The sequence below is a fragment of the Vulpes lagopus genome, chromosome 24 (assembly GCF_018345385.1).
Source record: "Vulpes lagopus strain Blue_001 chromosome 24, ASM1834538v1, whole genome shotgun sequence".
NCBI classification, from domain to species: domain Eukaryota; kingdom Metazoa; phylum Chordata; class Mammalia; order Carnivora; family Canidae; genus Vulpes; species Vulpes lagopus.
The window spans coordinates 2,396,894-2,422,274 of NC_054847.1; the positions used below are offsets into that span (position 1 = coordinate 2,396,894).

Sequence of the window (25,381 nt, forward strand, 5' to 3'; positions counted from 1 at the left end):
GTTTGCAGCCGCCCCCGAAGCCCACCATGCCTAGCCGTCCCATTGCTCCTGCTCCACCTTCTACCTTGTCACTTCCCCCCAAGGTTCCAGGGCAGGTTACCGTTACCATGGAGAGTAGCATCCCTCAAGCTTCAGCCATTCCTGTGGCAACAATCAGTGGACAACAGGTTTTTTTCCTCTTAATTTGCTGATTTTCAAACAGAGATGCCAAACTGTTGATCATTATTTATTGAATGCCAGCAGTACATTGGGCACTGTACTAAGTAAAAAATTAAATGGTCACTGATCTCTGCAAGGGGGAGATAGTAGGTTTGAGAAGGCTGTTTACAGGGAGTAAAACTAACATGCACTGCACAGTGGTGTTTGTCATTTGGCTAGTATGTATGGAGCATCTGCTGTGTGTGAGGCACTGCCTTTGGTGTGAGATAAAAATCTAGATAAGATAGTCTGTGTCCTTGAGTGCTCAGAGTCCAGTTTTGTGGGATTGAGAATAGCCTCATGGCAGTAGTGCTTCTCTAGAATTTTCTCTGAGGAGAATGAATGTGTATCCTGGGCGCCTAGCAGGTTCCGTCAAGCAGCTTGTCAGTCATGAACGCTTATTTTGTAGTTTCATGATTTAACTTTAATTTTTTCCTGAAATTCTGCTCCTACTCCACAATATGTATATGATTTATTTAAATATTTTGAATTACTGAGTAAAAAAACCTGAATCTAAAACCTTTCCCTTCAAGTTTTCAAGAAAAAGTTGGTATTCCAAGAAGACATACTGTGTTTTCTTCCTTTTGTCATACTGCTGAGTACTTCCAGAAGTACTGGAACCCCCACCTGGGAACGGTGTCAGGCCTGGGAACATGTGAGAGGGGACATCTAAGCAGGGAGCTGAAGAACTCATAGGGGAGTACCTGCTGGCTGCTAATTGCCATTTACTTAGAAGTCCTGCATAGCATAAAGGATGGATGAATGCAGTAGCATGTAAAGGAAATAGAATAGGGAAAAATAAGCTTTTGGCCAAGGCAGAGAAAACAAGTGTAAAAGACTAATATTGAAGATGAGAGTGTCCCAAAGTGGGCAGTCATATGTGTCCATCTGTTAGAGACCTAACACAAGCTAGCCAGCTAGCCTTGAGGCGTTGGAGGGCCCTCACAGTCACTACATGCCTGCTGGCATAGGTCATCATGCATATGTTGTGTATCCTTTCCCTTGGGATTCTCACTGCCTAAAAGGAACAACCCACAGTTGGAGGCAGCTGACCTAGAAGCAATGGCTAAGCATCGATGGCTAAAACCAAGCACACGAAAATAATATTACGTTCTGTCTCTTGCAGGGGCATCCCAGTAACCTGCATCACATCATGACCACAAATGTACAGATGTCTATTATCCGCAGCAATGCTCCTGGTCCCCCTCTTCACATCGGAGCTTCCCATTTACCTCGAGGTAAAGACTGCACAAATTGTTAAAATGCGATGGCAAATATACGTTTGGTAAGAGATTTTTGTTACCATTAACAAAAAATATTTCTAGAATCATCTTATTAAAGTGACAGGACAACAGAAATAAGACACATTTTGAGCATGGTCTAGAATGCGAATTATAGTTGTATTTCAACAAGTGCGTGTATGTTTGTGTGTGTATGTAAACTTAAGGTATGTGTAAACTTGAAGCAGTTCAAATTTTAATATGGTCTAAGGATTGTCCTGTATAATGAGGAACTCCTCAAAGCTATGATAGTCCAAAATGGTCTTCATTATTAATAAGAAAGTCAGAGGGATCCCTGGGTGGCTCAGCGGTTTAGCGCCTGCCTTTGGCCCAGGGTGTGATCCTGGAGTCCCGGGATCGAGTCCCACATCGGGCTTCCGGTGCATGGAGCCTGCTTCTCCCTCTGCCTGTGTCTCTGCCTCTCTCTCTCTCTCTCTGTGACTATCATACATAAATAAATAAAAATAAAAATAAAAAAGAAAGAAATACAAACATGGATTATTCTTAAAGTTTATTGATAACAGTTACTCAAGTAACATAGCCGTAAGATGAATTTATTCTTACAATTAAGTTCTAATAGGTAGTCAAATATTAAACTGAATGAGTTTTCTCAACTACTTGATCAGAAATTGTAGCCTTCTATTGGTGATTGTAAAATCATCTTTGGGAAAATCAGGCTCATAAGTACAAAACCAGGTTTACTTGGTCATAACATAATTCAGTTTTTCTCAGAGTGAAGTTCACAAGAGTGTCTGTGTTAGGTCAAAACTACTTTTGTGAAAATACTGAGACATCATTTGCCTGTTGTACCATATTGACGTCGCACTGACGATACAAAGGCAGTGAACCCTCACCAGTGGTTACAGTGCTGGAGCCTTGGCCTAAATGAAGGCAGTGGCACCACACTCTGCTATTCAGTGTGCTTCGCTTCTACATACTTGCAGTTAAAAAAAAACAGCATCCAGTTTCGTTTAAGAATGTCCTTGAAGAAGCAGCACAGGTTATTAATTTTATCAAATCATAACCCTTGAGTACACATATTCCTCATTATCTATGTAAGGGAAGGAAAGCATATATATAACACCTTAGCTACACTACTTGACATACTGAGGTCTAGAAACTATTCACACTATTTCCCTAGAGCATATAACTGGACCTGTGTAAATTGTAAGCCCAGAAGCCATACTAATGAAAAAATTTTTTTCCAGGTGCAGCTGCTGCTGCTGTGATGTCCAGTTCTAAAGTAACCACAGTCCTGAGGCCGACTTCCCAGTTGCCAAATGCTGCTACGGCTCAACCAGCAGTGCAGCACATCATTCACCAACCAATCCAGGCATGTTGGGTTGTGGGTGGTCACCTAGCAAGTATTAAGTGCCTACTCTGAATTCCTGACTCTGTTAGAGCGTGGGAGAGTCCTTTGACCCTAAGTGCCTTTTGATCCAAGATGTCAAGAAGGTTGAGTTATATACAGTGTGATGTAATCAGCCATGGGGATTTAGAAGAGTGGTGGTAAGGGAAGCTTTCTCTGGGATGGATGTGGTAACAGGGATTCAGAGAAGTGAGAGGCAGTGAAAGGGAGCAAAACTGAACAGTGGTGAGGAAGACTGTGGTGGCAAAATGTACAGTGTTTACTAGAGGCGAGCCAAAACTGAAAGGTTTTCATTCAGATCAGGATTTATGAGCCTCTACATATTTTGTGCACATTTTTATGCATGTGTATGCTTTTCAAGGAAAAGACCGTGTGTCTTTCAACCTTTTTTTCAAGGAAATCTATGGCCTCAGTACTACTGAGGTGTAGAGTATGATGAAATGACGTTGTGATGTCTCTAAATCCAGAGCTCTAAGTTACAGAGTATGAATTTGATTTTGTACCCAGCAGAGAACCACCAAGTTTTTTGAACACAGTAACATACAATTAGGGAAATATCCTTGAAAGACTAATGTAGCTGAATCACAGATAGGAGATGAAAATTAGATACTTTGGGGGCCAGACTGGTAACAGGTAGGTTTAAGACAATAAGGAAAGCTGCTGAGTAGGACATGGGGTAGTACATGCCCAGCCTAGAGTTTTCAATTTAAAACAAAATAAGAGACCTTGCTGGCTAACAAAACACATTTGGAGATTCATTAAGCCCCTGGAGTGGAAATGGTATACAGAAAGGATGGGAGAAAGAACCAGGAAAAGGAGTTCACTAAAGATAGTATGATGATCCTCCTATGAGACAACAGACTGTAGCAGTAGGCACGGCAGGTAAAAAAGTCTGGAAGTGAGAGGCAGATCCAGAATGGGCAGCATTTGCAAATTTAACTGTATCAGAGTAAAAAAAGGGACTATTCAGGAGGGCTCACATGATTAAAAGAACCAATGGTGGACAAGTAGGTGAAGCCCAGGGTGAAACTCATTTGTCTGGTGAATATTTTACACACAGATGTAGTAAAGGGGAAGCTAAGAGAAGTATATCCATGTGGAAACAGCCAGAGAGCATCTGGGCACCCTGAATCTTCCACAGGCAAATGCTGTTTTTTGTGTGTTTGCTAACTTAGAGTGCCTGAGAGCCAGCATTTCCATCCAGCGACTGATAGTCCCATGTGGAAAGTGCTGGGTTGTGTGTTAAAGTGTCTCTACCAGAACTAACAAATCTGTGGGCATAGAATGAAGGGTTGGATCCCAACTCCTATTAATAGGACAAAATGTTACATCCAGTCCTTTTTAGAAAGGAGGAATTTATACAGTGCAACCAGCCAAAATAGGATATTTTATGGTAATTCTGCTTGTTGGATGAAAAGAGAATTCCTTAATCAGAATGTTGAGAATTTACTTTCATTCAGACATAAACATTCTTGTTTGAAGGCTCAAGTTTCAAATTATACTTTAAGTGTTTGACTTACTGTATTTTATTTTGCTTTTAGTTTTAAATGAAGTATTTTTTCTCTTCTCTTGGTAGTCTCGTCCACCTGTGACCACCTCTAATACCATCCCACCTGCTGTGGTAGCAACTGTCTCAGCCACGAGAGCTCAGTCTCCAGTCATTACTACAACCGCAGCACATGCTACTGATTCAGCACTTAGGTATATTTGGGGGTTTGAAGATCAGGGTCTCTCCTCTTCCCTTTTTCCATTCTTTTCCTTTCCTTCCTTTCATTTAGCTCAGTAAATATTTATTGAGTACTTTTTATAAGCTATGTGTAGTATTCTAGGTGCTGGAGTTAAAGCAGTAAACAACCAGAAATTCCTGCCCTCTTAGAGTTTCCTTTCTTAGGGGCTAGAGCCATACAAATAAAAGTTTTGGGATGCCTGGGTGGCTCAGTGGTTGAGCATCTGCCCTTGGCTCAAGGTGTGATCCTGAGTCCAGGGATCGAGTCCCACATCAGGCTTCCTGTGAGGAGCCTGCTTCTCCCTCTATGTCTCTGCCTCTCTCTCTCTGGGTCTCTCATGAATAAATAAATAAATAAATAAATCTTAAAAAAGTTTTAGATGGTGAAAACTATTTTGGGGAAGAATTAGATTTGGAGTGACAGGGTTGGCAGTATAGGCTTACTGTTTTCTGTAAGGTGATCTGGGAGGACTGTTGTTAACAATAGACTGGAGCAGAAAAGTGAAAGATGTAATGAAGTGAGCCATGTGGCTGTGTGGGATAAGAACATTCTAAGCAGTGGGAACAATAAGCGTTTCAAGGCCCTGAGACAGGAGTGTGTTTACCATATATTAGAAGAAGCAAGGGGCGAATGGAGAGCACCAAGAGATTATTTTAGGAGGTAATAGGGTCTTCAGATCACTTAGGGGCTGACGAAGCCCTCTGTAGGTTTAGACTTTGCAGGGGTGCAATCAATGGGAAGCTTAAGTAGAGTTTTGGGCGTAGCTGTGTCATAATCTGTAGTTTTAGCTAGGTCAGCCTGGCTGCTGTGGAGAGGCAAAATTAGAAATGGAGATATGGTTTAAAAGGGAATGCAGGAATCCAGAAGAGATCATTGCTGGAGATGGAAAGACATAAAGTTTTGAAGTTGGTTGAGGATTTATTTCAGAGGAATTACGTAGGGGCAATGAGAGAACAAGGAGAGTCAGGATTCTGGCCCTGCTAGTTGGCCTATGTAGCTAGAAAGATGGAGTTGCAGTAACTTGAGATGAGGAACAGTGGGAGGAGTAGGGTTTGGGGAGGAATTCAGACTGGTTTTGGGCATTGGAAGCTTGTACTGACTTCTGAGCCCCCAAGTGGAGACACTGAGATTGGTAAATAGATGAATTTGAAGTCCGGGGAAGAGTTCTGAAGGAGATAATTTTAGGAAAACTGTATAGATGGGGAAGAGGTTTATGAGAGATAAAAATGTCTCCCAGTTGGGAGCGCTGGAGGGGGAAGGAGTATTCTCAGAGGAGAACCCAGATTCATTAGGAAAGAGGGAGGTAAATGATATATTTAGAGAAGAGAGGAGAAGTTCTCTCAGAGGAGAACCCAGATTCATTAGGAAAGAGGGAGGTAAAGGATATATTTAGAGAAGAGAGGAGAAGTTCTCTCAGAGGAGAACCCAGATTCATTAGGAAAGAGGGAGGTAAAGGATATATTTAGAGAAGAGAATTGAGGATGTAGGGGATTTTGCTAAATGTAAAATGTAAGTTCAGAAGCTGCACTGGAAGGGTTGGGTGTCTGAAAAGGAAGAGATCTACAGAGCCATACAGGGATAAAGTCTGGTTGATGAGGAGTGATCTGTGATACTTCTTAGAAATGACCAAATTGGGTGAAGACATAATGGTGTTTGTCCTTCTGATCCCAAGCCATATTGTGGTAAGGCTGCGAAAGTTGGGAGGTGCAGTGGGATGTGAGTCTTGCCAGAAGGTCTTTCTTGCTTCAGGCATTTGGTTATGTGGTGCATTTGGCAAAATAAACAAGTGATTCACTGAACGAAAGGGGTGTAGTAGGCATGGAGCCTAACGCTGTCAGACTAGAGACCATCCATAAGTTTGAATTGCCAGCTGGAGGCAGGACCAAGTGGTAAGGAAGAGGGAGTATAGATGCCTCCCTGTTTCTTTCCTTGACCAAGTAAATAAAAAGGAAGTAAGGGAAGAAAATAAATTTTAGAAAATGTTGACTTTTGGGATACTGAGTTTATCCATCAAGGGTCAGCAGGTGGTTGAAGAGATGCCGTTGCCAGAGATAATGGGTTTGGAAAGTCCATCAGCCTGTGGGCTCTAGTTAAAGTTTTGAGGTATCTGAGTCTCTGAGGGGGAATGAATAGAGTAAGAAGAGGGTCTGGAAGAGAACTCTGAAGGAAGTCATTTTTGACTGCAGAAGTGTACCTAGGACTTATATTTAACCATATTAGCTCTATCATTCACTAGTTTTGTGACGTTAGGCACATTTCTCAACTTTCCTGATCTTTAGTCTCCTTTTCAGTAAGATGAGGACACTGTATATTGCCTGAGGTACAAAGAGATACAACAGCCCAGCAAAAGATACTGTGTATTTGTTTTAACTTTGTTACCTCCATATATTTAGATGGTATGAGAAAACTCAAAAGTTATGAATGTAAAAAAAAAAAAGGTTATGAATGTATATACAGTGAAACAAGTTTTTTTTTAACCATGTGATCAAAATATCTTTTCCAGTGTATTCAGTTTTTAATAAAAAACGGATGTTGAATTTTGTCAAATCTATTTTTAACGTAGTGGTAGTCATTACCCTGGGCGTTAGAAATATATTAGTTAAACAGACAAAAATCCTAATGACCAGATGATTTTTCTACTTAAATCTATAACAATGATAAATTTCTAATATCTAACTCCCTTTGAATTCTGGAGCCAAAAAGTTTAAATAGACCAGTTTTCATTGGAGAAATGGAAGAAAATTTCAAAGTCTTATCTCCTGAAAAGCACCAGGCCCGGACAGTTTCATTGAATTCTACCAGACTCAAAGACCAGATAAACCAATGATAATTAAATTGGTTCAAGGCATAGAAACAAAGGAAAGTTCCCCCAAAAAGTTAAGTGATCTTACTCTTTGTGTTAAATAGAGTAATCCTTTCTGCCAGTTTTTTGATCATTTTTTGTTGTTCATTGCTTGATTGAATGAAATATATTTTCCATTACTTATCTTCAAGAAGGACTTACAGGACCAGTATTTTGAGTTTTCACATGTTTAAAATCATTTTGCGCGGGTATCATTATACTTAAGCGGTAGTTTAGCTAATAATCCTTTTGGTTTTTCTATTCTTTCTGTAGGTACTTTATTACTATTTTTCCTCTACCTTCTAGAACTGGATAAGTCTAAGGCCAGCCTAATTTTTTTTTAACCCCTAAAAAAATCTTGATATTTTTGCCTGATTGCCTAAGATTCTTTATTTTTGAATTTCAGTGACCTGGCATGTGTTTTGTAGTGATCATTATGTATCATTTTGTTCTGAAACATGGTGTTCCTTTTTAATCTGCAGCGTGAAACTATATTTATGAATTGTATCTTTATATGTTCATTTTGTTCCATTTTAGTAAGGGGATACACAATGTACTTGTTGGATTTCTTTTTTTTTTTTTTTTTGCATGACTTCCTTATCTAATCTTTAATAACTTTTTCCTTTTTAATTCTGCTTAATTTTCTCACAGTCTTCTCTGTTTCTTCCTGAATTTCCAACATTGTCTGTCATGCTCTACTTTTAGTTTTGCCTTCATTCCTGACCCAGCTGGATATTTTCTTGTTTCTCTCTTGATCTGTGCCTATTTATTTTGTCTCCTTCTGTTGTCTTGTCATTATGTCCTGTAAGCTTTTACATCTTTGCTTTGTGTTTTCATTTCATGGAAGTAGTTATCTCATTAAGTTTTTCTCATTCATGGTACAATTTTCATCTGCTTAGTGAAAGAGTTTCTAGTGAACTTCCCCTTATTCTGTCCACCATTTTTCTTGTAGCATCATAAAATAGATCTTGTGCTGGTTGCTTTCTGAGCACTCATCTTTGATTGGAGTTAAACTTACTCTGCATCAGCTATTTGTAATTGGTTCTTGTAGGCTAAGCTGTGTACCAAGTTAGGGGAAATTTTCCTAATGACTTAGGATACTGTGTTTGTGTTTTTTTTTTTTTTTTCACTATACTTTCCTCCTACCAGTGAAGATAGACTGCCTAGATGGCAATTTCTGTCTTCCCTGGGTCTCACCACATGCTAGATTTTTATTATTTTTATTTGTTTGGGTTTGTTTCTTACTGTTTTTTTAAAGGAAACTGCACCTAACGTGAGGCTTAAACCCATGACCCTGAGATCAAGAGTCACGTGCTCTACCCATTGAGCCAGCCAGGTTCCCCTCACCACAATCTGTTTTTCACAGTGCTTATCTGTATGTGTGGTTCCTACTTCAGCCCTACATCACTGATTCTTGGATATTGGAACCAGTCCGTGTCTAGGTCCTGCTTCACTGACAGTTCCTAATGTTACAAACAAAAGCTTTTGGTTTTCTGTGTCAGTGTGTTCCTCACTTTGGAGAATTATACTTGACTTGATTTTGCCCCTTAAATTATAGCTGCAGAGATGCTATCTGCATTGGTTCCTATGTCCCTCTTTGGATGTCACTGTGCTTGGCAATTCTGCTACATCTTCTGTGGTTTGAGGTTTCAGATATCTCTTAGTGTAGCCAAAGATGGAGACTACATTCCTTTTTGTTTTGCTGCTGTTTGTGAGAGTAAGAGCAAATCCCAAACCGGCAGTCTTTGCCTGCAATACTTTTGTCCTTGCTCTAAAGAAGTAAAACTTCTTTCACTTCTTGAGATCCAGCTCAACCCTGGAGGATAGTCACAAGTTCACTCATTATAAATTAACCCCATATTTTCGTATTGGTGAAGTTTCTAAATTGAGGCCATCAAGGAAAATCTCATCAGTATGAGAAAGAGTATACTTAAAACAATAAACTTGGGAGCACTTTCTATCTGACGGACCCTGCTTAATCTCTGATCTTTTTTGGGTAGGGCAGAATTGCCATTATCGATTCAGGTGTATTTTAATGAAAATCCTTTTTTTTCCCAGTTTCCCCAGATTTGGCTAGTAAGAACCCCTTCAAACTGGCTTGAGTATCATTTTGATAACTCCTCTTGGGCTTTTGAGTACTTTCTTCTTTTTGGTACATGATAAATGAGGCCATTTTTTATTTTTCTGCTTTCCTAGTCTTGAAATCAGCCATTTCTCCAAAGATTCTTGGTTCTCTTTAGTGGAGAATGGTAATTAGAACCCAAGATCTGGGTGCTAGTGGTATACATTGCTCTTGGGGTATCATTGCCTTTGGACTCTTTCTGTGGGCAGAGGTAATCAATATAGTAAACAAAGTCATGTCTTCATACTGATATTTCCAACTGAAATTTAACATTATAGGTTTATTCTTTCTACAGTTTTTTATTTGTACATCCTTTCTCTTACACCTTGTGTGTCCTCAAGACATTAACACGTAACTGCTTGAGGTTTGGATCAGTAATGTTAAAAAAAAAAAAAGTTTCAGAGTAACAATTCAGAGTCCCAAGTTCACATGTCTTAACTTCTTATTTTCTGTAGATTAAACTAACAATAAGACTGAGTGAAGTTTAAGACACCTTCCCAGGTTTTTTTTTGTCTTCGAACTAGATCCCACTAAATGGAGTAGGAATGTATTCAAAGATCCCTTGAAGTGATTGTTTTCTCTGTGGAATATATAGTAACATTTTCTCTTAATTTACATTCACATATTTCTGAAATATAAATATATGAAAAGGTATACAGTGAGGAGAATCACTGTCTTCCCTGTCCCTCGGATACCCTTTTCCCACGTTCTTATTCTTTTGCGTTCTAAGATAACCTGTTCCTAGTTTTTTGGTTATCTTTTAAGTGTGTGTTCATTATAATTTGATACATAGTCAGGATTATTTGTCTAAATTTATTTTTAATTTAGTACTTCGAGATTAAACTTTTTTAAAAACATGTAAAAAAAATTACTTGGTTCAAAAATCAAAGCTATACAAAAAGATGGACTAACAAGTGACCCTGTCCCCACCCAAGTTGCCATCTGCTCTTGGTTAGTCACCATTTTACTATTCCCTGATTTGGTTTCTCAGAGTTTCTTTTTATGAAGTACACACACACACACACACACACACACACACACAGATAAACACATACATTTTCTTTGTTTCCATTCTTTTGTTGCATTTATATGTACTTTTCTGTACCTTGCATTTTTCTCTTAATATATTCGGAAGATGACTCCAAGTCAATACTTTTAGCTGTGTTGTACCCCAGCTTATAGATGTACTGATGGACATTTTGGCATATGCTATTGCATGTTTGTGATGGTATACTTTCAAGGTCTGTTTGCAGAAGTGGAGTACTAAGCCAAAGAGTAAATGCCTCAATTTCCCTACCTAGAAAATGGCAATGCCTGGGTGGCTCAATCAGTTCAGTGTCTAACTCTTGGTTTTGGCTCAAGTCATGATCTCAGGATCCTAGGATCAAGCCCTGCATCGGGCTCCATGCTCAGCGAGGAATCTGCTTAATCTCTCTCCCTCTCTGCTCCTCCTGTGCTTGTGCATACATACTTTCTTTCTCTCTGTCTCAAATAAATGAATAAATCTTTGGGGGAAAAGAGAAAATAGAAATAATATTATCTACCTTACAGGTCATTATAAGGAGTACTTATATATTAATATATGTAAAGGAATTAAAATGTAACATACATTATAGAAACGTTTGGGGTTTTTTTCTATTAAGGATAAATGAAAGTCAAAGACTACCATGTACTATAGTCTGTGCTGTCAAAAGCACTTTAAAAATGTATTTAAATACTTAATATATTCTTTTTTTAGGTATTTTCTGTATGAGCCAGACGTCTTCAATAGGAATATATTTAAGGTGAATTGAGGAGACCCTTTCCTGATGATTTGAATGTTGTCATTATTTTTTGTTATGAGGCTCTTCAAAATTATTTTTATATTTAAGTTTATCTGTCCTAAATTTTGTCATTATCTTAATCATATATACATGTATCTCTTGGAATGGTTTTTATTGTAAGTGCTGGGTGCAGGTGTCTCACACAGCACTCACTGTGGTCCATGTATTAGGTTGTCAACTATTAAAACTCTAGTCTCCAAAATGGATTTTTACCTGGTAAAGCTGCAGAGACATCCTCATAACTGCAGTGACAAGTTTATGCATTTGCTCTGTCAGCAAATACCCATTCTCATGTTATTCTAAAGTCACCTTTGAAGAGAATGTGGAAGGCATACAGAGAAGAAGCCAGACTGCAAAACAAAGTCCTAATTACTGTTTATTGACTGGACCAGTATTGGTCAGAATCCTGTTACTTTGAGCAAGGTCTGAGTCTCCATTTGCCACAGGCTGATCCCACAGGGATTGTACCAAATGTGTGACGCTGCAGCATGCATTTGGATTCCCACGACAACTGGTGTAATGGTCATCTTCAGTAATTTTAGGAGCCACGGAAGTACTTGAACTCTCAGTTGTGATAGTAGAGATTCTGGTCAGAAGCAGCCTACCATCTACAGGCTAATCTAGTCCAATAATCTTAACCAGTATGCTACTTCTCAGGTGGTGACTGATAAGGCTAACTGTGGAATAGCCACAGAGCTTGTATTTTTCTTCTTTGTGTTTCTAGATATAACCTTTGGGCATTTATTCATAATAAAAATTGGATTCTACCATAATATGGAGAGAGAAAATGAAACCTAAACAAAATCTCAAAGTGGTCATTTAAACTATCAGGGAACATCCATTCCTCATTCCCACCTTTTTAGAATGATTAGTGGAAGAGGCATAGTAGACTTAAAATGAGTGACCAAAGGACTTTTTAGGATCATCCAGGTTTTTATGTTTCTAGATTTTTTTTTTCTGACTTGAGAATATGATGTGAGTCACATAGGGGAAATCTTTCAAGGTCCTTTACATTTTGGGTGAACATAGGGAATGGGCCTTTGAAAATGGCTCATTCTGGAAAACATAAAAATCCAGTCTCTAGTAGCAGGCCTTCTCAATGAGCTCCACCAAGTTGCATAGTTGTATCTAGCCAGTTTTTCAGTTTTCCTTTGAATTCGAATGATAAGGCATTTAGTTTTTCTTCAGAGAGAAAACCATCCTTCATTCCATTTGAACACTTTATTCACTGATAATCCTGCCATGTCTGTTTTTAAAGCATTTTGAGAGAGAATCCCTATAATGAAACCATTGCTTAGTTTGGACATGTGCTGTTCCAGTCAAGTTTTTACCCTCAACAGCTCAGCTTACCTGTTTCTTCTTTTTAATTTGTATCTGCATGGTTCCAAAACATAAAAGCATAAAAAGGTGTGTAGTAAGGGGTGTCACTCTCTTCTCTGTCCCCCATCCACCATTGTCCAGGTTCCTTCCCTTTTGCCTTTCTAAATTACCTGGTAGTAACTAATTGGATATCCTTCCAGTGTTCATTAAATATAGTCAGATTCAAATGCAGTTCTTTCTTTTATCCTTTTTTCTCAATTAATTCACAAATTCTCTTTACTTTAAATATAACAGCATGTATTGAGAGTTTCCAAAAAAAAAAAAAAGAAAGAAAGAAAGTTTCCCATTTTGAGAACCCAGAAATGGACCCTCAACTCTATGGTCAGCTAATACTTGACAAAGTAGGAAAGAATATCCAATGGAAAAAAGACCATCTCTTCAATAAATGGTGCTGGGAAAATTGGATAGCCAAATGCAGAAGAATGAAACTGGACTATTCTCTTACACCATATACAAATATAAACTCAAAAGGGATGGAAGACCTAAATGTGAGACAGGAATCCCATTAAAATCCTAGAGGAGAACACATGCAGCAACCTTTTTGACCTAGGCCACAGCAACTTCTTGTAAGATATGTCTCTAAAGGCAAGGGAAACAAAGGCAAAAATGAAGTACTGGAACTTAATTACGATAAAAAGCTGCACAGCAAAGGAAACCATCAACAAAACTAAAAGGCAACCTACAGAAAGGGAGAAAACATTTGCAAATGACATATCAGATAAAGGGTTAGTATTCAAGATCTATAAAGAACTTCTCAAACTCAACACCCAAAAACCTCATAATCCAGTCAAGAAATGGGCAGAAGATATGAACAGACATTTCTCCAAAGAAGACATACAAATGGTCAACAGACAAATGAAAAAAGGCTCCCCATTTGTCATCAGGGAAATAGAAATCAAAACCACAATGAAATACCACTTTACAACAATTAGAATGGCTAAAATTAAAAAGACAGGAAACAGGAGGGCCCTGGTGGCTCAGCGGTTTAGCGCCACCTTCAGCCCAGGGCATGATCCTGGAGACCCAGGATCGAGTCCCATGTCAGACTCCCTGCATGGAGCCTGTTTCTCCCTCTGTCCGTGTCTCTGCCTCTATCTCTCTCTGGTCTCTCGTGAATAAATAAATAAAATCTTAAAAAGAAAAGAAAAGAAAAAGACAGGAAACATGTTGGCAAGAATGTGGAGAAAAGGAACATTCCTACACTGTTGTTGGGAATGCAATCTGGTACAGCCACTCTTGAAAGCAGTATGGAGGTTCCTCAAAAAGTTAAAAATAGAGTTACCTGATGACCCAGCAATTGCACTACTGGGTATTTACCCTGAAGATACAGATGTAGTGAAACGAAGGGCACCTGCACCCCAATGTTCATAGCAGGAATGTCCACAATAGCCAAACTGTGGAAGGAGTCCAGAATGTTCTTCAACAGATCAATGAATAAAGAAGTTTTACACACACACACATACACACAGTGGAAAACTCAGCCATCAGAAGGGATGAAATACCATTTACATTACCATTTACATTGATATGGATGGAACTGGAGGGAATTATGCTGAAAGAAGTCCGAGAAAGACAATTATGTGGTTTCACTCATATGCAGAATATAAGAAATAGTACAGAGGACCATAAGGGTAAGGAGGGAAAACTGAACAGAAAAAAATCAGGGTCACAAACCATAAGAGACTCTTACCTCTGGGAAACAAACTGAGGGTTGCTGAAGGGGAGGTGAATCAGGGGATGAGGTGACCAGGTAATGAGTATTAAGGAGGGCACGTGATGGGATGAGCACTGGGTGCAGCTGATGAATTATTGAAAACTGAATCTGAAACTAATGATGTGCTATATGTTGGCTAATGGATTTTAAATTTTTTTAAAAAGTTTCCCATTTCATTGTTCTTTTAGTAGCAGTACAGTATATGTGAATGGGTTTGAAGGTGTTTCCAGTACTTTACTATCTTAAGTAAATATTGTAGTGAAAATAACCTTATACTTTAGTCATTATCTGTGTATATAAGAACACCGGTAGGATAAATTCCCGAAAGTAAGAGAATATATGCAGTTACACTTTTGATACATAATAGTTGCCTTCCTTTGCTCTCCCTCTGGAATGCTTAGAAGTGCCTGTTTCCTTCCAGCTTGAACAACAGTATGATGTCCATTTTTTGGATTTTTGCCAGTCTGATAGGTGAACAGTGACATCTCAGTGTATTTTTTTAAGATTTTATTTATTTGTTTATTCATAAGAGAGAGAGGCAGAAACAGGCAGAAGGAGAAGCAGGCTCCATGCAGGGAGCCCAGCGTGGGACTCGATCCCAGATCTCCAGGATCACGCCCTGGGCCACCCGGGCTACCCTCAGTGTATTTTAAATTGTATTTCTTTTCCTGTGAGTGGGAGTGAGCATTTTTTCTTTGTTAAGGGGCCACTTGTGTTTTCCGTTTAGTGAACTGGCTACTCATATCCTTTGCTTTTTTATTGGGCTGTTACTTTTCTCGTTGACTGCAAGGAGCTCCTATTACATAAAGATTACACTTTCATTTATGAGTATTTTGACCGTGCTTGTAGTGTGTTTTACTATGTAGGTTTGCTTATTTGTTCACAGAGTCAAGTTTTTTTAATCTTTCCTAGCTTTTGAACTTTGAAAGCTGTTGTAATTAAAAAGCTCTCTTCCACTCTGCAGTTATAAAAGAATTCTTGTCTTTTTCTCATGTACTTTTTAGTTTGCTGTAAAATCATTGATCCTCTTATTTATCCTGGTGTAGTAATACATGAAGCATGGATCCAATTTTATTTTTTCCAAAGGGTTACATAGGCTCCCCAACATTTATTAAATAGTCCATTCTTCCCCCTCTGACTTGAGGTGCCAACTTTGTTAAAACGTCACCGTTTCATGCCACTGTTGCAATTTCAATAGCTTGCTGCCAGTTAATTTGACATGCTTTCTCTATCGATATCCCTTTTAATCATTAAACAATCATAACTAACTTTTGAAGAAAAAATGGGATATTGGGAGCAGGTTAGTGCTTTGGGGGCCATGGGGTAGGGTGCTGTTAATCAGGATTGTCTGTAATCCTCATAATGTGAAAACCTTAGTGTGTATCTCCAGCTTTGTTTACGTAATGAAGCATATAGGCTATAATAATTTTTACTCAGGATTGTCCTAGAGTGTTGGTTAACTACCCTAAGAGTGCTGAAAATGACTAAGGTTTCATTGATTCGGTTCATGGCACATATTGATACCTTTGAAAATAAGGTTTACAAGACTTTTTAGGAGAGAAACCCGACAAGCCATTTACTTCATTGATTCACTCATGGACCTTACAGACCAAAGAAATAGAACTGTATGACGATGGTCCAAGACAGTAAATGGCTTTGACTGCCTGCATTGTGTCTAGAGGCAAGAGAGAAATCATGTCTTTTCCGTCTTTTTCAGTCGGCCAACTTTGTCTATCCAGCATCCACCATCTGCAGCAATTAGTATTCAGCGTCCTGCCCAGTCACGGGATGTAACAACAAGAATCACACTGCCATCTCACCCTGCGTTAGGGACGCCAAAGCAGCAGCTACATACCATGGCGCAGGTAAAACCAGAGGTGAAACCGTCTATGGAGGCTCTGGGTTAAAACCGGAATTGTGCAAAACTTGCAGTGTTGAAGACAGTAATTGCTCTTAAATTGGACCAAGGTGAGAATGTTCTTACTGATAACTGTGTTGTGGAATGTCTTCCCCACAGAAAACTATCTTCAGTACTGGCACACCAGTAGCCGCAGCAACAGTAGCACCTATTTTGGCAACCAACACCATTCCTTCGGCAACCACGGCCGGTAAGTCAGCAACCCTGCTCTTCCTGCCAGGAAGTGTGAGGCATGAGTGGTAAGCTAATTTTTCATTTCTCAGCTTCAGTCAGAGAAAAAGAATAGACTAGAAGAATTATCTTTTTCCCAAGAGCTTTTCTCAGGTTTTTGAGAATCTTTAGTGTGTGTAGAGGCCATTGTTAAAAACTTTTTTTCTCCCATTTCAGGATCTGTGTCACACACACAAGCACCCACGAGTACAATTGTTACCATGACAATGCCCTCACATTCATCCCATGCTACTGCTGTGACCACCTCAAACATCCCAGTTGGTAAGTGTCCTTCAGCCTTCACAAAGCGCTTAAAAGGGATTTTTCAACCCCTCTGACTAGGTCTTCATATAGAGGCCTAGTATTGGGCTGTGTTTTTTTTAAATTGTTGATTTTCTTTTTTTTTTTTTTTTTTTTTTAAATTGTTGATTTTCAAAGCAACACTGAATTTCATTTTTAGTATATTTGTCATACAGACTTGGCCTTGACCATAGTCGGGAAAAGAGAGCTGCAAGTTAACATTATTTTAACACAACTTTGACTCCTCATTCATCAGATTTTATCTCTCCTATATGTCTTTTAAAGAAGTAAGTTAACTTCACTGACATAGTTAGATGAGATCCACAGATAAAGCAAGAAAGAAGCAAGGATCTGGAATGAAGAGAACTTGTAGACTGATGGATTGTTTAGGAAAAATCTCTGGAGTAATGCAGAGCAGGACAGGGGATAACCCTCATGATATTACCCATGATATTACCCTGATATTACCCTAGGTTCTCATTAGGTTCTCATCTGACTCTCATCTGACCCTCATGATATTACCCATGATATTACCCTGATATTACCCTAGGTTCTCATTAGGTTCTCATCTGACTCTCATCTGACCTCAGGATATTTCACGAATATCGTAAAGTTTCTTACAGGCTTTGTTTTTTCTCCTTTTAAATACGTGTTTTAAATATTAAAAAAAAATCTTTGAAAAGTTTCTGGCAGCCAAACAACAGTCATTAAGAGCAGGGATTGACAACCTTGAGGGTCAGAGAGTAAATATTTTAGGCTTTGTAGGCCTCATAGGTCTGTGTCACAACTGCTGAACTGTGGATAACATATAAACAAATGAGCATGGCTGTATTTCAGTAGAACTTTTTATGGACATAGACATTTGGATTTCATATCATTTTCACGTGTCATGAAGTGTTCTTTTGATTTTTTCCCTCCTAACCACTCCATAGTATGAACCCACATAATAGTTCATGGGCCATACAAGAACAGGCATCAGGCAGGATTTGCCCACAGGTTGCCAACCCCTCGCCTAGGGGCTGATATCTCACTGTCACATCTTCCAAAGCAGAGTCTGGCCTCTGAGGCAGAGCATTGTTCTCTAATTCACAAGCCCCAGCTTTAGTCTCTGGTGCTAGCTTTACCTTGGTTGTATGACAGCATGTCTACTGGTTACTCCCAGAGACGTAGGAAAGCTGCCATATATATATATATATATTTTTTTTTTTTTTTTTTAAGATTTTATTTGGGAGAGAGAACAATCCAGGGGAACAGCAGGCAGAGGGCAAAGGAGAAACAGGTTCTCCATTGAGTAAGGAGCCTGACCCAGGACTCCATCCCAGTGGTCTGGGATCATGACCTGAGCCAAAGGCAGACACTTAACTGACTGAGCCACCCAAGCGCCCATGCCATATTTTTCATACCATTTTAGAAGAGTGCATTTTGTAAGATGATACACTGACATACTTAACTGTCAGAAATCTACCTTACCTGCAGGTAAGTAATTCCTTCCTTCCTTCCTTCCTTCCTTCCTTCCTTCCTTCCTTCCTTCCTTCTCTCCTTCCTTCCTTCTTTCCTTACTTCCTTCTCTCCTTCCTTCCTTCCTTCCATCCATCCATCCATCCCTTCTTTCTTTCCCTCCCTCCCTCTTTCCCATGTAAGACAGCTTCACATCCCTCTGCACAAACTTGGAGGACACTTCCATAATGATGGCAGGACCCAGGAAGCCCTTCCTCCTCTTAGATAACTCAGCCACATCTGTCCTTAAATTGGAACTAGCCCCATAGTAGGGTTTTATTTTTTTTATTATTTTTTTTAAAGATTTTATTTATTCATGAGAGACACACAGAGAGAGAGAGAGAGAGGCAGAGAGAGAGAGGCAGAGACACAGGCAGAGGGAGAAGCAGGCTCCATGCAGGGAGCCCGACGCAGGACTCGATCCTGGGTCCCCAGGATCACGCCCCGGGCCGAAGGGGGCACCAAACCGCTAAGCCACTGGGGCTGCCCCCATAGTAGGGTTTTAGCAGTGAAAACACTGCTGCTGGCTCTTTCTCATGTAACCACTCACTGCACCTTGGCATCAAAAAGAGCGTTCTTCTTTCATACCCCCCTGAAGGGAAGGCTAATTCCCTCCTGTGAAAAGAAGAGTGGGGTAGAGGGTGGGAGTGTGTGTGTGATTTTAGCACTGATGCACTTTTGTTGAAAAAGATTGTTGCTTGTTCCATACTGTCACTTCACACCATTTTCTGGCTGTGTCTAACAGTGTCATCAGTTATCCTGAGCATTATGATGACAGAGCCAGGCTTGTTCTTGCCATTTTTATAGTAAACAGCCTCACTGGCGTATCTATAGCTATGAGGAAAATTAGACCAGTAAAGAGAAAGCGGTGTACCCTATAGGGGGGCTCTCTGGTTTCATCTTGAATCCTCTCTGTAAATAATTAGAGATTAGTTCTTATTAATGTCACTGCATCTTGTTGAGTAATCACACTGTGGAAGTAAACTCCCGAGTACCAAGAGACAGGAGTATGTGTATTCATTGGGCTACAACTATCAACTTTTTACCTGTCTTAAGTTATGGTATTGTATTATATAACTCCCAGCTATTCTGTTTTTGAGTTTTAACCATTTGCTAAATTCTAAATATGAAAATCACTTGACAGAAGTGTCCAAGTAGATTTAACCTCCACCACTTAATGTGATAAATTTTGTCTAAGTTCAATCAGGCTGGGATCCCTGGGTGGCGCAGCGGTTTGGCGCCTGCCTTTGGCCCAGGGCGCAATCCTGGAGACCCAGGATCGAATCCCACGTCGGGCTCCCGGTGCATGGAGCCTGCTTCTCCCTCTGCCTGTGTCTCTGCCTCTCTCTCTCTCTGTGACTATCATAAATAAATAAAAAAATTTAAAAAAAATTTAAAAAAAAATAAGTTCCATCAGGCTAAGCTCTGGTTTTCTTTTCTTCTTTTATACTAAATCAAATACTTCTTTTTACATCACTATAGCATCCCTGTACAAAGGTACCTCAGTTGAGAAAGAAAACCTGATACTAACTGTAGAGCATTGATTTTTCAAGGGACAGTTTAGGGGATATATTAAAATCACCTAAGCAGCTTTTTCCAAGTAACGCTTTCTCTGGGTGAGATTAAATGTTGAATTCAGCCATTTTTACTAATAGGAATGTGTTGAGTCGGGGGAAAAAAGACTGATTAGCCATGAGCATAGAGCTTTTGCCTTTAATAAAGGTTCATTTCCAATACCATCTTTATTTTCTCCATACTCTCCATACTACATATGATAGTGGTATCAGAATTCTGAAAAGCAGAATCAGATGATCATAACATTCAGAAAACAGGGATCATCTTTGGAGGTGGCATTATGTTCAACTTAAGTCTTTTTTTTTAAGTAATTGGTAATGTGTGACTTTTTTTAAAGTAATTGGTAATGTGTGACTTTTTTTAATTAGAAAAAAAGATACAGACATAAATTCATGTGTGTGGTTTACCGACCAGTAGTTAGCCACTCTCCCAAATGACAGGTGCATTCCTATTGGGAACGTTCTTTTCTCCCACCTTTTATGAGCACAGTGGAGAAACAAGGCTTCATTGCTTCCCACTCAACTCCTCCTCTGCTTACTACTGATGGAAAATGTGTCAGGGCAGCTTCTTCTGCCTTAGCCAATAGAAGTCATCCTCAGTGGTCGAATTGGGCATCCCAGCTATCATCTGCAGAAACTTCTCTAGCTGCCTCCCTCAGGAAATAGCTGGGAATCATGGTGGGCTTTACCTTTGGTGTTCAGTGCACTGCAGTTTGGGTAATGTGATGGCATCATCCTAGCTCCAGTGTTTAAGGACCTGTTATTGCGTAACTTGGGTCTTACACAGATGGTAGCTGTCCCTCTACCTATCTAATGTCCCTCTACATATCTAATGTAGATCACAGCTTTTCTTTCCAAATTCTCCCACAGAGTTAATTAGGTCTGTGAGACCAGTAAAGTATGTCCCAGTTCAGCTGTACCTTCTAAACAAAACTTGATTGCAAATGCTAGAGGAAAGCAAAGTTGAGTCTCGGGTTAGATTTGAAAACTCTTATAGTCATTTTGAGTCTACTATAAAGTATTATGGAAAATCACAAGACATTGAAAGGATTTTAAAAATAAAAAGATTATCTGAAGAAGGCCTTCCCATAGATGAGGAAACCGAGACTTGGAAATTAAAATGACTCATTACTAATTAGCTATGGTCCCTGGAATAAACACTAATAAGGTCTTTGCCATGTTAGTATTCAAAATTTTTTTGAATTTTTTTTTTTTTGAATTTTTTTTTTTTTTAATTAAAAATGTTTCTCCTTTTTAAAAAAGGTCTCCAGGAAGCCACGTCAGGGAAAAGGGGCCTGATTTCTGGTATTTTTGTTAAAGAATTGATGTTGAACCCTGCTTTAACAAATAACAGTATGAATGTATCAGTGGATTACTGGATTGAAATAATTCAGTTGAACCTTATGTGTACTTATCTTTCCTTTTTTATTTTGATTAAAACTAAAGATCCAGGCTTTTTATTACTGTTTGCATTCTTAAGATTGTTGCTGGCCAAAAAATGTTTTGGCATGCCAATAAAAGCTTATGAGAGGTAATGTGATTGGATTTTGCATTTGTAGCTAAGGTGGTGCCTCAGCAGATCACACATACTTCTCCTCGGATCCAGCCTGATTACCCTGCGGAGAGGAGTAGCCTGATTCCCATTTCAGGTCATCGGGCCTCTCCAAATCCTGTGGCCATGGAAACCCGAAGTGACAATAGGTAGGAGGGAATGTGCCAGTTACACTACCTCATTATGTCATTAATTGTTTTGATTTTTCAGTAACACAAAATGTCCCACAAATATAGTATACATATACTTCTTTTCAGATTTCCTCCTGAAAATAATCGTATTTTTTGTTTTGTTTAATGAAAATGTGCTATGTTTATTTAGCCATTCTTCTTTTGATGGATGTTCTGCTGGTATCTGCTTCTTTGTTTGGTGTATTTCTGTGTTTGATTGATTTTGAGCTGATTTGAGAGTATGGGTTGCAGCGACATGACCTTCATTTTCATCCCCAGAGAACAAAGGCTTTCTCGATAACCACAGTGCAGTTACTAAAATGATTCTTTAGCCTTCCATTCCCTTTCATATAGTGACTTTTTTTTTTAAGAGTATAGATAGGCCAGTTGTTTTTATAGAATATTCTTCAGTTCACGCTTGTTCGATTGTTTCCTCATAGTTAGATTCAGGTTGTACATTTTTGAAGGAAATACCACTTAAGTGATACATTCTTCTCACTGTTATTATATCAGAGAGCTCATGCCACCCCTATGTCCCATTGTTAGCCAAGTCAGCACTAATTACCTAGTGAAAGTGATATTTGCCAGATTTTTGCTATAAAGATATATTTTTCTCCTTTGTAAACCACTAATGTGTGGAAATACTTTGAGACTATAAATACCCTATTCCTCAATAACCTGTCACTCAGTGGTGTTACCATCTATTGAGGATTCTTCACTGAATCAAGTTGATGGTTGCAGTATGATGGTTGCAAAACAGTGATTTTTTTTTTCTAACTATCATTTCTTCCACACTTATCAGTTGGTGTAAGTGTAATAAATTATGTAAATAAATTTTATCTATCCCCATATATTTTAATTTTAAATGAGTGTGGGCTCATGGATTTAGTTTATTATTATAATCCATTATTGTCATCTATTTTGATGCTCAGATCATCTCTGGGAGCTTCTTCAGACCATTTCCTGTGGGTTTTCCGTGTCCCAAATATTGTAGCCCTACCTTACTTCCCACTGCAAGCATACTCCAAGCTCCTCCTGCACATTGTCTGAGCCTGTAATCTACCATTTCTCCAGGGAACCCTGGTTCCTTTTTATCAGTTAGAAACCAGGATCTAGGCTTTAGCTCTGTTCATTGCTACCTGATTGTCATTTTTTCCAGGCTCTTTTAGCAGGCAGAGATAGGAAGTATGCGATGTAATAAAAACTCTTAAGGGGTGCCTGGGTGGCTCACTCAGTGAAGTGTCTGACTCTTGGTTTTGGCTCAGGTCATGATCCCGGGGACATGGGATCAAGCTCCTCCTCAATCTCCATGCTTGAGTGGGGAGCCTACTTGAGGATCTCTTCCTCTCCCTTTACCCCTCCCCCGCTTGCACACTCACTCTTTCACTTTTTCTAGAATAAATAGATCTTTAAAAAAAACAAAACTTTTTAGGACATGCTGATACTTCTAGTATAACCCCATTACCTTCCCCATTCCATATTTGTATCTCTTCTCCTCTAGTGAGAACCCAGTATAGTGCATATGAAGTAAGTTCAGAATTAGATCGTTTTTAAATGTTCTTTTTTTTTTTAAAAAAAAAACATTTTATTTATTTGAGAGAGAGATTGCATAAACAGGGGGAAGGGTATAGGGAGACGTAGAAGCAGACTCCCCACTGAGCAGGGGGCCCAACATAGAGCTCATTCACAGAGAATGAGATCATGACCTAAGCTGAAGGCAGAAGCTTAACCAACTGAGCCACTCAGGCGCCCCATGTTTAAATGTTCTTGTTTGAGTATTATCGTGTGTAGGAATCCTTATAGGTTTTAATATACTGGTCTTTGTGTCTACTCTCCTTGCTAAACACACCTAACAGGCCTAAAAGTTTATAGATTCTCTTGGATTTCCTATGTAGGTGTTTGTCTACAAAAAAAAGGACAGTTTTTTTGATGGATGAGTGATTTTTTTCATTTCCATTTTGCATACTTGTGTTTTTCTTGTTCCTGATCTTCCAATGTGATGTTCAATAGACCAGAGATAGTGAACATTCTTATCTTATTCCTGAATGGGAATTCTTGGGAAATTTCAGTATAGATTTTAGTAGTTGGCTGTTTTCAAATTGAGGAATGGAGTTTTTCCCATTCCTATTTTTCAGGTATTTATAATATGAATAAGTATTGAATGCTGTCAGAAATTGGAAGGGAGAAGTAATTTTTCTTTAATTCTAGTATAATTAACATAGTATTATGTTAATTTCTATTAAATAATTTTGTATGTCTTTTGTGATATTTCAAAGGATTCTTTTAGTATTTTAATAGGATCTAAAACATTCATAGAAATTTTCATATTGAATCATTCTTCCTGTGGTAAACTGTATCTGATCATGATGTATTTTGTTTTATACAGTACTTAATTCCATTTTATTTAGAAATTTTTACATTGATGTAGAGAATGATATTTGTTTATAATTTTTTCTCCTATTCTCCCTATCCAGTTTCGGTGTTGGTTAAATTAGATCTTGTTTCTTCTCTTTCTGGTTTCTGAATCAGTTTGTATAAGTTTGTGTTTATCTGTTTTACATGTGTTTGATAAGATTTGCCAATAAAAACAGTGTAAACTTAGAGTCTTTCAAGTGGAATTTAGCAGAGAAAACCTTTGATTACTAAGTTTTCTTGAGTCAGCTTTGGTCATTGTTACTGTGTGTATTTTTATGTTTATTGATGTAGTTATTTAAAATACCCATTTAAAAATACTCTCTCTTCAAGTGTGTCCTTTGATCTAACAGTTTATTTTGAGACACAATTGAGGAAATGTTGGCATGACATATAAGGTTGTGAAGAGGATCTGGAGGATAGGATCATTTGAAAATGAAGAAGAAAATAGTCCTGTTTTGCTTCATATTATCTGTCTTCCATCTATAGACCATCTGTTCCCGTTCAGTTCCAGTACTTTTTGCCAACATACCCACCTTCTGCATACCCACTGGCTGCGCACACGTACACCCCAATCACCAGCTCTGTGTCCACCATCCGACAATATCCAGGTATGAGCCCTGCTATTAGGAGAACTTTTAAAATTCCAATTTTTGCAAGCAATGAGATCAAAGTTGATGAGTGGGTATTTATAGTATGGATATAACTACCTTCTGTCTTCAGATTCAGATAAGGTTAAAATCTGAAGCTTTAAGGTTTTAGATCACATCTCTATGATCTATCCACTTATTAGTATATTTGTATGGTTTTTATCCCACCCTGAGGATGATAATTTACCAATTTGTTATACTTTGAAGTGGCAGTACAGTTAAAATGATAAAACCTGTACTTTAATGGGGCTTCTGTTTTGTGATATGTTGTGTTTTTAATATTAGTCCAGTTCTGCTCTACACTTAGCATCCCAACTTATAGTGTTCTTTTTGCCAATCCAGAAAAAAACAGCGCTTACTCTTCACAGTTTGTGTTTTCTTTTCCTATGAGACTCTCAACTCACTTTAGGCATAAGAGAGGCAGATTGCCCAGATTGTGGGCATTGCCCTTCTGTGTGATCCATCACTGCAGCCAGGGCTCCATCAAGCCATTGAGTACTTAAAGGGGGACCTGGCACAAATGAAAAACTGATGTTTTTTGTTTTGTTTTGTTTAACTTAATTCAAATTAGAGAATTTTTTAATATGTTTGGAACAACTTAGTGATTATGAAACTGTTTGAAAATTGTAGATTGTATTGAATC

The 25,381-nt window shown here is 38.7% G+C and overlaps 1 protein-coding gene across 4 annotated transcripts in view; it reads left to right on the plus strand.

Annotated features, from left to right (window-relative positions):
* SAP130 (Sin3A associated protein 130) overlaps positions 1-25,381 on the plus strand; it is an 83,352-nt gene that overhangs the window by 12,421 nt on the left and 45,550 nt on the right. For 3 of the 4 annotated variants that reach the window (XM_041739878.1, XM_041739877.1, XM_041739879.1), the window contains exons 4-12: positions 9-167; positions 1,325-1,436; positions 2,687-2,811; positions 4,424-4,548; positions 16,173-16,320; positions 16,473-16,563; positions 16,761-16,865; positions 21,514-21,655; positions 24,578-24,699. In XM_041739878.1, coding sequence (XP_041595812.1) covers positions 9-167; positions 1,325-1,436; positions 2,687-2,811; positions 4,424-4,548; positions 16,173-16,320; positions 16,473-16,563; positions 16,761-16,865; positions 21,514-21,655; positions 24,578-24,699 — 1,129 coding nt within the window. The remainder of the gene's footprint in view (positions 1-8; positions 168-1,324; positions 1,437-2,686; positions 2,812-4,423; positions 4,549-16,172; positions 16,321-16,472; positions 16,564-16,760; positions 16,866-21,513; positions 21,656-24,577; positions 24,700-25,381) is intronic. The other variant, XM_041739880.1, reaches the window with a different exon arrangement.